At 37.3% G+C, this 13,016-nt stretch overlaps 1 protein-coding gene across 4 annotated transcripts in view; it reads right to left on the reverse strand.

The window, feature by feature from the left end:
• Positions 1-13,016, reverse strand: part of CUNH8orf34 (chromosome unknown C8orf34 homolog) — a 156,525-nt gene that overhangs the window by 34,698 nt on the left and 108,811 nt on the right. For all 4 annotated transcript variants that reach the window (XM_027891711.1, XM_027891709.1, XM_027891707.1 and 1 more), the window contains one exon: positions 2,405-2,490. In XM_027891711.1, coding sequence (XP_027747512.1) covers positions 2,405-2,490 — 86 coding nt within the window. The remainder of the gene's footprint in view (positions 1-2,404; positions 2,491-13,016) is intronic.

Genomic DNA, 13,016 nt, shown 5'->3' on the forward strand with positions numbered 1-13,016 from the left:
ACCCTCAAGTTTGCTGTGCATCAGCGCCTTGCCTGGATATTCTTTAATGAATGGTTTGCATCAGCACTTCCCAATGCATAGTTTTCTCTCACTATGGTCATCGGTACTGATAAGTAAAATAAATTTAAATAAACCTGGTAAGTGAAGTCTGTTATTCACTGTTTCAACATGTAACACATCTGTAAGAGGAAATAACTAAAAATTCAGTGCAACAATGCCTTGGTTACTTAGGGGTTTTTAATAATATCTTTAGAAGTCTCTTTTATCATCTTCTCATACATATTTATTGGAAAATAAGAATCAGATGCACAGAGAGCAAGTAATGTGATGCATTTATAGGAAAGATTGATAGCATGGACAGTTGCCCGAGTTCTGTGCCTACTTGTGAAATCCAGCTGTGTCTTTTTTCAAATCAGAATGTACTACTAGCCAACATTTTAGGAAAAAAACCTAAAATCATTTTGACATGCTGAACATTTCTGAAAGTGCTTCTTGACAGAAATTTGGCATTACCTTACTGAAGACCTCAGTCTTTTTGCCTTAGAGGTTTTGCTATCTTCCAGCTATATGACTAACAGGTTCATGTATATTCACAGACATCAAAAAGATCTGTTTATAACAACATGAATGTCATTGCCCCACCTATCTATTTTACTCCTTACTCCCACAGAGAGTAAAACTATACCTTTCCTCCTCATATTTTATTGAAGGTGGGTTTTTTTTAGCGAAAGCCTTTTCTATCTTCTCTGTAGCCATACTGACTACAGAGGATTCAGAGACATATGAAGTGGTCCAATTCACCACAGCCAGAGCACTTTTGCGCTCCATACCCTGAGACCATGAACGAATCAGCTTCAATATTACATGGCATCCAGAACCTTCTGACAATTTCACCTTCTTTAATCCTGGTGGCTTTGCCTCTTAGCAACCAGCTACTTCACTGAACTATTTTATTGAAGCCTACAATTTCAGAAGATGGCACAGCAAAGTGGACATATTTTCACTTCAAGAACAAGTGTACACAGGAAGGAAAAAGGAAGGACGAGATCTTTTCAAAACAAATTATTTCATGAACTGTAGCACTTTTCCCTACATATATATCTTACTCCTCTGTTTGATTTTATTGTAATAATCTCATGCTTGCATATTCCCTTTACCTATCCCTAACAAGCCACCACCACCTCCCTTTCTGGGAATTATTCTCATAACAGAAGAATTTTGCCTTCCTTCAGAGGGCTTGAGTGAAATCACCAGTCCAAGTATCTCTACCTGACAATCTTCATGACAATTGTAAGGATATCATATTTTGAAATTCTGAGTCCTCTTTATTTTCTTTAATTAAGTGATCAATTGCAGATAAAAGGAAAAGCCAATGTCGTGACTGCATGAAACCATGCATTCTCACAAAACCAGTTTAAAAAATTTATCTTTAAAGACATACTAGTGATTAATGGTTGGTTTACAAATGAGGCAAGAGAAATGAGTGAAAGCTCAGATTGCCCTGATACCTCATAGCACACAAGTAGCACTAAATAGCACACGGTAGAATAATTAAAAGTTAATTCTGATTTTCATTTTTTTGCAGTAATTGATCAACATAGCTGACTTGTCCGTGGTTGCTGAAGACTATACTGCAAACCAAGCCCTACAGTTCATAGACTCAGCTGGTTCTGCCCACAAGTAAGGGAATGGACTGAAAGATTTATCTTTGCAGATTCTCTGTCCAAACCTCTATTCCTTTCTCTTTCTGCTCCAGTGACAGCTAAGATAAAGTTAACCTTCATTAACTTTATTTTTTGTAGGAAAGCTGGGCATTCTCTGTAAAGATATCCCCTAGGAATTGCCTTTTCCAGCATTTCAGGTGTTATTCTGTTCCAATTCTGAGCAGAAATTGAAATGCCTGAGTGTCCTGACTGCAAATTAGTGCAACATAGGATTATGTTTGTATGAGGAGAGAAAATGTTCTTCAGAACTGTTGTATAAACTCTTTATTTTTCCTGTATATTGTTTGAAACGTGGGTGCATGTGCAGTATTGTACAAAATATTTCAAAGACCATTCTTTGGCATAGAAGCCAACTGGCAATGAACAGCCCATGTCTATGCTATTAAGCTGTTTACCATCCAAAATAGTATGCTAACATATGAACTGTCTACGAAAAACAAATTCTGGTCTGGGGCACCTCTCAAAATACGCCCAAGAATTATTCTAGAGTGCTAATTGCCCATGACAAAAATCACATTAGTGGCTCTTCAAACAGATTTCAAGTATAAATGATTGAGTTCAAATATCCAGGAACACTCTCTGGAAGTATTTAAACTTTTATAGGCATAACCTCTACTCTTAAATTCAAGATGTTGGTATTCGGGGGTTTTTTATGAGCAGCAAATATTTATACGACTTACCATCAGAGTCTGACACTGCTGGCTCAGATGCCTGAGATACCATGGAGACATCTTCTGGCCCTTCTGCCAAATTATCCCCTTGCAATCTAAATGGTGGGAAAATGCAACGAAAACATTTACAATCATATTGCATAGATAAGACGTAGAAGAACCATTATCCCTGACTGCATACTGTTGTCACAACATTGTCCTAATTAAAAGGACAGCTTTGCTGAAAAGCCCACACCTATGGTTCATTCAAGATATCCCAGACTGTCTAGTAACCAAAACTGGACTCCAAGAAACTTATAGCCTACTGAATGTATTTTTTTAAGTTGTATTTAACACAAGTGGGGGTTTGGTGCTACGGTGTGTAGATGAAAATGCAAGCTTCCTTCGCTACCTTAAAACATATTTTAATTGAACAGGATTGTACTGGATGTCCATGTAAAGGTGTTGGCAGTGAGGGGGCTGCAGGAGTGGCCTTGTTAAGGAGAGGCCAGGGTTGTCCTGAACCAGATACAGGTGGTTCCACCTGACTCCAAAAGAAACACAGCAGGGCATGGCTGAGACCTTCAGTCAAAATAGTGGCGCTTTGGAGAAAACAGAGTTAAGGAAGAGCAAACAATTCCACACTGGCAGAAGAGAAGGGAACAGAAAGAGTGGGAAGCAGCAGAGGGAACACCAAGGTCAGAGGAGGAGGTGCTCCACACTCCAGAGCAGATACTTCCCTGCAGCCCATGGTGAGATGCAATATCTCCCACGGGAGAGCCAATATCCACTGCAGCCTGTGGAGGACCCACACGAGGGCAGGGGAAAATGTCCTGGAGGGACTGTGGCCCATGCAGAACCCACAGTAGAGCAGGTTTTTTTACTGAAGGACTGCAGCCAGTGTCCATACTGGAGCAGATGAAAAGTGTGATGAGGAAGGAAGGAAAGACAGAAAGGATCTGAAATGGACTGACCAAAACCTCACATTTCCTGTCTCCCCTGCACTGCTCAGGGGATGAGGAAAGAAGTCTGGACTGAAGGAGTGAAGTTAGGCCCAGGAAAAGGAGGAGGAAAGGTGTGGTTTTAAAGTCTGCCTTTTAGTTTTTCCTACCCCAAACTATTTTAATTGTCAATACATTAAACTAATTTTCCCCAATTCAAGTCTGTTTGACCCATGACATTAACTGGTAGGCAATTTCCCTGTTTTTATTTTAACTCACAAGCTTTTATTTCTTATTTTCTCCTGTCATCCTACTGGCTAGGTAGAGAGCTATCTCTTAGCCAAGGTTAACCCACCGAAGCAAAATGCATGCAAGAATATTTTCTCTCCCTTTTTAATTTTTAGAAGGAAAACACAGTAATTATGGCAGACTTCATCTTCAGGCTTTTCCCCTGTACCAGCTAAGTGTAATGCCTTGACAGCAATTTACAAAAATAATGCTTGTATCTGTTCTTTTAAATGAGCATCCCAAGAGTCCCACCATCCTTCTTCAGGCTTCTTATGAATCCTGAGTAGAGATTCTGCTCTGAAGAAATGGTTTGTAGCTCTTAATACAATATAACTGCCATTTACATAAAGGTTATCTTACCTTGGATTTATTTAGACATGAAAAGAATAAGAAAAATGCAATTTAATTTTGCAAAGCCCAGGAATCATAAAAATGCACTGAAGTAAAACCTTGGGGAAAGAAATTACTTATCTCTTGAAAAAAATGTTCTTTTCACTCTGTATTCTTACTCTCTGCAGCTGCTTTACACTAAGCTTTGAATTAACCTTTGAAACCAAGCAGAACCCCCATATCTGCCCTATCTGAATTTCATATTTTATGACTCTCATAGTAATCTAATATATTTGGACCTTAAGTCATTTGTTCATACTTCTCAAAACGATTTCCCCCCACCCCCCAATTACTTTATATCCTTATATTACCCCTAGAATGGTTTATTTATGATGGAAAGTTCAAAGTAAATTCATAGTGTTTCTTACCTAAGGAGACAGTTTCATAGAACACAAAACTCCTCAAGGAAAACAAACTATAAAACTTAGAAGCTGTAAACCTAATTTTGAAAATTACTCCTATATATCCTTTATAGTTGTATACCTGGCTTCTGTCGCTATAGTTGCCAATTCTTTAAAAGCCTATCTCGTCAAACAGGCTCTTCTAAAGATGACAGTGAAACAGAAGCAAATAACTTTGTACAATTATCATAAAGATATTCAAATAGGGAGAAAACAAAATTGCAAATGAAATAACTATGCAAAAAAAGGAAGATCTCAAAAATCACATCATTTTCCCTGGCAATCAAATTTACCTGTCCTCCATTACATACATACACGTTTACTACAAGCACATATTCAAGCTTATAAGGATATGCATGGAATTGAAGGAACCAGAAGTGAGGTACTCTTCTCTGCAGCCATGTTGGTAGTTTACTTATGCTTAATGAAAAGGAAAATTACTCCAAAATTCTCTGCTTATATTGCATTCATATAAAAACCACCTCTAGAAGCAGGAGCTGTTTCTTTTATCCCATCAGAATTTTCAAGATTTTATATGTTCCCATTCTGAGCTTCCATAAATCCAAACCAGACATGAACAACTGAAATTATGGTCATCTTATTTTAAAATTTACATAAATTTAAGTGGTACACCGCCTCACGAAGAACATGCAAAAAAACCCTTTTCAATTAATCTAATCAGAAAATCTATTTCATACTATTTCCCTTTGCAGAAAGAAATGGTTGGTTTACTGAACAGACAGGTGAATTAAATGTGGGACATATCTGGACCTCATTTTCACATTCAATTTTCAACTTATTTATGTATTTCTTACATACAGATTCATATTAGAATAGATTCTCACGTGACTCAAGCAACAAAAAAGTCACAAACACTATTTCTTGCCAGAAGAACTCTGTTACTTGGATGAATCCAATTTCTTCTTCAATAGTAATATTATTCATAAGATACCTCCACAGTAAAATGAAAACATTTAAAAAGTCTTAAGGAGAGAGAACCAGAGATCAGAAAGAAGCATAGGTCTAGAAGAGTTACCTAAAAACTACTATCTTACTAACACTTTATGGACTACTTCAGTTATTAACCAAAGCATTATTTCAGCTATTGACTGTTTTAATGGGAGTCTAAACTTGATACCTGGTAGCAAATATTTTTTCCATACACATTCTGTTTCTAATGTGATCTCCTGCTCAGAGGTCCTTGTTTCAGTTACATTAACCAGCTGCATATTGGAGGTTTAAGAGCTATAAAGGCAAACAGCCTCCAAGTAAATACTTCAATTTTCTTAGATAGCAAAATGCATTCTGTAGGATTTGTTCCAATAAAACTGTGAAGGACTTCAGGACCAAAAACATTCTAAATCAAGTCACACAGGATTGGTGTGGCAGGATTATACCAGGTCTATCATTACAAACAAGCTTGTGGGTGCGTGAATCACAATCATACCCCCAGTACAAGTTAGAACATGACTCCCACGTTCACAGAATGGGTCAAGCAGGAAGGGACCACAGTGGGTCATCTGGTCCAACCTCCTTGCTCAAGCAGGGTCATCCCAAAAACACACTGAACAGAACTGTGTCTAAATGGTTCTTGAATATCTCCAGTGAAGGAGAGTCCACAACCTCTCTGGGCAACCTGTTCCAGCACACAGTAAAGAAGTTCTTCTTCATATTCAGGTGGAACTTCCTGTGCCACAGTTTCTGCCCCTCAGCTCTCGTCCTATTGCTTGACCCCACCAGGAAGAGCCCCAGTTCCATCCTCCTGACACCCTCTCTTCAGATACTTGTATTACATTGATGAGATTCACCTCTCAGTCCTCTCTTCTTGAGACTGAACAGGCCCAGCTCCCTCAGCCTTTCCTCATATGAGAGATGTTCCAGTCCCTTTATTATCTTTGAAGCCTTCCACTGGACCTGCTCCAGGAGCTCCAAGACTCTTGTACTGAGGAGCCCAGAACTGGACACAGCATTCCAGATGTGGCCTCACCAGGGCTAAGTAGAGGGGCAGAATCACCTCCCTTGACTCGCTGTCAATGCTCTTCCAAATACATGCCAGAATACCATTGGCCTTCTTGGCCACATGGACACACTGCTGGCTCATAAACAGCTTGCTGTCCACCAGGTCCCCAGGTCCTTCTCTGCAGAGCTGCTTTCCAGCAGGTCAGCCACCAACCTGTAGAGGTGCATGGGGTTATTCCTTCCTCAGGTACAGGACCCTGCCTTTGCCCTTCTTGAATTTCAGCCGGTTCCTCTGTGCCCATCTCTCCAGCCTGCTGAGGTCCTTCTGAAGGGCTGCACAGCCCTCTGGGCTATCGGCCACTCCTCCCAGCTTTATGTTGTCAGCAAACCTGCTGAGAAGGCACTCTGACCCTTCATCCATGATACCATAAGAATATGCAAAAAGAGGACAATACTACTTCTACATTCCTTGAATGACTCACAGCACAATAAAATCCCATACTGTCTCACCAGGGCCAGACAACAGCGAATAGAAAAAATAGACTCAAGATTCAAATGATAGCTTTTTTTTTTTTTTTCATATTAAGCACATTGCTGAATTCAATCATTTAGGATGTTTATGCTTCTTAAAACACAGACTGTTGGACATCAAGCTGAGTATATTGCAATTTGATATTTCAGTACAACTTACCTATTTTGCCAGATGAAAAAACACTTTGTTATTTGAAAAGAAAATAAATGTTGACAATATCCACAGTTCAGTTGAAGTCACTGCTCTTCTTTATTGTAATCAGCTACATGGCATGTAATTTTTTTTGTGTGACAGAAATAGTGGTCTTGTTTTCAAAGCTCTCTGATACCTATCAATATCCAAAAGGACAGTTTCTTGACATTATGGTAATTGCTGCTTTAGAAAGATGATAAATTTTTGACTCCACTTAGCAACTAAAGAGATAAGACAAAACAATTCCTTACATGAATCCAAAATCCATCTAATAGCATCTTAAACCAACTAATTAAAATGGGTACCTAATGAAGTGTGGGGATAGTGGGGATGCAAGGAGAGAGGCAAGTATGAGTAGATGTGATTTCTCAACTTGTACCATTCTTAAAACAATGCAGTAGCCCTCATACATCTGCAGAATTCCTAGACAATGTGACACTGGAATTAAACTATATCTTGTGGGAAAAAAAAAAAGGGAACAAATTAGAAAGCTGAAATAGAATTGTGGGGGTTTTCTCCACAATTTAAAGTTGACATGCATTTTCAGATTTGAAATTTGTAGCAATACTTACTCTTGAGCAAAATTGACTTTTAAGAGGTAAAGCCAAGTCCAGCTTTGAGGGCAACTACTCTTATGTCTATACTTAAGTGTGTACATGACTGTAAGTACAGATGCAGGACAAATTCCTGCCTAAGAACTCCTCCAGTGTACTAAATACACTATGATTGTCCTCTATGCCAACACTGTTGATCACAATATGACAATTTAAAAAAAAATAATTCACACAATACTTACAAGGACTATGTTAGATTAATGAAAATAACTAAATACACTTACTTACAAACAGAGATACTTTCTAACATCAGGGCCTAATTAGAAGGTACAAAGTGTTCTGAAAACCTAGAAATGGAAATGTTTCGCATAACTATAGGGAGATATATGGTCCCTATTATTTGTTCTTTGTGGAGATTACCAATTCAAAGTATGTGCATTATTAATTGTCGTCTGCTACTGTATAGTAGAGGTTGTACTTTAGGAAATTTCTTTGTCAAATCAAATTCAGAGGAGAGTGATTGTCACTTAACAACAGAATACTTTGGATTATATTTAGGTTAATGTTATTCTGACCTAGTCTTCCAGAAATATGTCACTTAAATAACCAAAATTCTATTCTATTCCTTCCATAAATGAGACAGCAGAAGGGTTATCATTTTTAGACAAAATCTCCTTTAAGTACAAATAAACAACTGCAGGCAAGAGTTATATAATTACTGTGCACTTGGCTGGCCTTCAAATTCTGGTATGTGACTAAGCACTTCTTTTTATTTTTAGAAATAGCAAACTAGAACTGGCTAAATGTGCTTAAATTCTGATATTCCCTAGAGGTGAAAAATAGAAACTTTGATATTCCACTTGGGAAGAAACCCTGAAATCTCTTATTTCGAGACAATACAAATGCTTCTGCTGATTTTTCAGCAATAAAGAAAAATTCCACTGGGGCTCCAAGACAGTAAAGGGCACCCTCCAAGAAGGAAGGGAGATATTACTTGTCTGAGCATTGCAGCTCCAGCCACTCTCTCTGCTCTGCCCTGTATCAGCTAAATCTTGTTGAATCTCAATAAACACTTGAAAACATTTTAGTTTCTGTGAAACATTATTCCTGAGGAACATGCATTTAATTGGAAAAATTCCTGTTCTGCATTGCTGAAGACTCAGTTGACTTCTTCTAGCTAAGTATGGTGAGAAGTAGGGGAAAGTTTGGTAAAGAATCCTTAAATCTTTCAGCAAAAACAGAAGTAAAGTTGTTTTCTTGATCAGGCAAGATCGACATACATTTTAAGATTACAACAAGAAAAGTTCTCTGAAAAACAGAGGTAGTGTCATTTTTGTATTGGAATCTTAAATAAGAAAATTTTGATTTGTTGAATCACTTGTTTTGCTTTAATTATTTCAAAGTAGGCTAACTATGCTCTTGAAAAAATCCTAACAAGTACTTCAGTGATTTATAGTTAGTTTTTTTATGAAGTAGTGATTAATTAGGATCAAAACCTGTAATACACATTTTGTAAGATTTAATGAACACCATGAACTTATTAGCAAAAGAAACTTATTATACATATAACCTGATGGTGTTTCTTCAGAAGCCGAAGAGAATTTCAGAGATGAGGAGAAGAATAAATTTGACTTATTGAACTTCCCTTTTTTTTTTTTTTCTCTTTTCAAATTATCTGCTTCCTTTCTGTAATTTAAAATATTACATCTACTTCTAACATCTCTCTCTGACAGCACTGTAATACTGAATTATAAATCTACTATGACAAATATATAACTCCAGGGAAGTTATAGCAACAGAGATCAGAAAACGAAAGTTCTGAAAGGCCCCACATGCTTTTAGGTTACATTGATGTTTTCTTGCACCTTTCCCTAGCAACCTCAACACCAGTAAGAGTACTTCATAATCATTTGTTCTGACTCGCCTATAATATGGTGAGTTTACTTAATTCGTTGTTCCCAAACACACTGATCCAAATTGTGACCTCATGTACCTTGACTTACTGTCTCCACAAGTTTTGTACTTTATACTGGTGTAAAATCCAAAACTTTTTCAGCACCTAAATATAAAGCCAGGAATTTCTGACCTGTTCCATTTGTTTTACTAACGTCTTTTACAAATATAAAAATGTTAAAACTGTGCCAGCAAAATTCTTAGTGTATTCACGGGTACAGAGACAAAAAGATTTCAGTTTTCCGGTATAGACTATGCAGGCCAATATAATGGTAAAATTATATTAAATAAGTATTATTGAACAATATACAGGCAAAAGTACTCTTTATCTGGTAAAACTCTTCATCAGCTTTAGCTGCACACTCTATCTTCCTCATGATGACTAGATTTTAAAATAAGTTTATGTGATTTTTAGATGAATAAACTAAAGAAGAAAAATGTTTTAGATCTATGGGAGGAGGATCCTCTAACAGAGGATTATGAATTTGGTGAGCAATGAGAGTGGATGCCACCTCACAAGTCTGAAGCAATGGCGGGAAAGCTCTGCATGTTCCCTTGTTATATTAAGAAATCAGTGTCATAGCTTTTGCTGTCAACGCAGACTAACATACAGGAAGCATCTGCACTGAAGAGAAATGAAGCATGAGAACTATTGGATTATCCAGCAGAATATTATCTAGTAAGGCAGACATTTCCAAAATCAAACAATAAGACTACATGAATAAATACAGACATTGAAGACAATTTTTGAATAAAAGGTAGGAATATAAGCTTAATTACATAATCAGCATGCCTCCCAACAGAGATTTATAATTCCTTGAAATCCACTTTAAAGAAAAGATGTAAAGCTACCAGGCAGGAGTATGTTGTTACTACCATCAGGTCTATTTACATGAGATATACAACATTCAAATTCTTTGCATTTCACCCTGATTTAAGATAGTTAATCTAAAATAACTTCATTTTCACTGATACCATTCAAATTGCAGCCAGTTTCTTGGTTTTGCATTCATTTAAGGACACTATTTCTCAGTGCTTACACACTAGAACACAGTAAATTACTTGAAAATTCATAAAAACAGTAGCAAAAAATGGATTTTGGTTGAAGTTCATTCTTTTTCTGCAAATCAAAAGCACTATTTTCCAGTTACTCCTGAAGATTTTTGTGGAGAGTTTCCATGTCATCCATAGGTAATGCACAGCCCTAATGTTTTCAGCTGGTAATACTAGAATATCCACTTACTGAGCAAAACTTACATATTAACACAGCATGCAAAATAAACTTTTCTGTGTGCTGTTTGCCTTTTCAAAATGTCTGAATGCAGATCTTTGTGCATTTAAATAAGTACAATCTGCAACTATTTCTGAGGAGAACCAAAAGTAGAAATATATTTCCCAGACTAAGGAATCCATAAAGAGACTGAATTATCTAATCCTTTTACAAGGTGGGGAATTAAGCCATTCTTATGGCAATCTTTTATCTGCTGCTCACTTCAAACCATTATCTCACAGGAGAAAAATTACAGTCTTTGTCAGTCTTTTCAGACTTAACACTCTTTCTTCCTCTGTGAACCATTTTCTGTGGGACTTGTGAAAGAGTTTTGTGAGTGTGCATTTGTGTCTGTAAGAGCTATATTAAACTGCTATCCAGAGCCTCAAATTATGAGCAACAAGCTTCCCCAAGCTCATGATCTCCTGGTTTCTTCTCTATATCTTTTTTATCCAGAGGCAACTGCTGTGGCTAATATACACAACAGTGTTGCACCAAACAGAAAGATTCGATAAACATTGCAATAAAGAATTAGCTTGCAAAACACACATCAAAGAGAGCAAGGGAAAAGAAGGGAGAAAGACTTGGTAAAGCACTTGTCTTTTTAAATTATTGAGGAGGTTAAACGGGCTTTGTAGGGGAAGAGAGAGCGAGAGATCTTAACAAGATCTACAAATGAAGGACAAAATGAAATGGATGTTATCCTCCATTAAATTGAGAGATAGTAGAATAATTTTCAGGACCAGCAAAATAATATTAATTTCATTTTCAAACATGTTCCTGGTGCTTTCATTTTTACAAATCAAGACTGGTACATTCAAAAGATCTAAAAAATCCTTTACATCTACTATTGTTAGTGTTCACAAGTGCACTAACCTCCTCAAAGCAGTTCTCTCTTTTTATAACCAGCATGGAATGAAAAAAAGTTAGGTACTTTGTGTAAGAACAATAGTTCTTACAAAGATGTTCTACGAACACATCTTGAATTCACAGCATCTTATACTGCATTCTTCCTTCAACCAAAACTAGCTACTAATTCCCTGTCAGTTGAGTAGGACTATCTCCAGATTAACTTGGCACACTAAGTGCCGCATTTCCAAAACCAGACCTACCACAGAGTCTTATAATCATAGAATCAGATGGGTTGGAAAGGACCTCTGAGATCATCAAGTCCAACCCTTGATCCACTACCACCACAATAACTAGACCATGGTGCCAACTGCCACATCCAGTCTCTTCTTAAACACCTCCAGGGATGGAGAATCTACCACCTCCCTGGGCAGCCCATTCCAATGCCTGATTACCCTCTCTGGAAAGAATTTCTTCCTAACATCTAACCTAAACCTCCCCTGGCAGAGCTTGAGACCATGCCCTCTTGTTTTACTGATAGCTGCCTGGGAGAAGAGACCAACCCCACCCGGCTACAACCTCGTCTCAGGTAGTTGTAGAGAGTGATGAGATCTCCCCTTAGCCTCCTCTTCTCCAGGCTAAACAACCCCATCTCCCTCAGCCTCTCCTCATAGGACTGGTGTGTTGCTCTTCTCTGGATATGAGAACAATATGTTAGGATGCATGTATAAGATGCAATTCACTTGTAAATTTTATGTACCTAATGCACATGTTTCAATTCTAAATCTATTTTCACTAACATGTAAAAAAAAACCTTCAAACAAATGGAAATCTCCCATTTCTCTTACACTGTTTGACAGTTATGTCAAAAGCAACAAGTCTACCCTACCCATGCAGTCTTTAAGGAAATAAAATAGCTGTTAAATCAAACTCAGAGAGAAATGCTTCATCTGAAAATACTTGTTTCTTCACAGCTTACGTAATTTTTGATAACTGATTATATTTTTATTATTACAGTATTTTGTGGAACTTCTAATAGGTTTGAAATTACTGCTTGGTGGGTTTACGAAGTGGGAAATTCAGGTAAATAAGAGGGAGGAAAGAAGTCTGATCTTGTTGGGATTTCTGTCTAAGCACTTCATAAAAATTTTGTGTCTTAAACTCTTCCCCTCCCAAGACACGGTTAAAATTTTGGAAATAAAAAGACCTTGGCCAATCTTCCAAAGCACGCATTCATTGTGAGTTTGCAATAAAACTAATTGCAGTTTGGGACTAAAAATGATAACATCTCGTCCATTTCAGAGGTCGAACTT

This window comes from Empidonax traillii, unplaced genomic scaffold (genome assembly GCF_003031625.1).
Source record: "Empidonax traillii isolate 1590-97213 ecotype Southwest subspecies unplaced genomic scaffold, ASM303162v1 scaffold327:size604231, whole genome shotgun sequence".
In the NCBI taxonomy this organism is placed as follows: domain Eukaryota; kingdom Metazoa; phylum Chordata; class Aves; order Passeriformes; family Tyrannidae; genus Empidonax; species Empidonax traillii.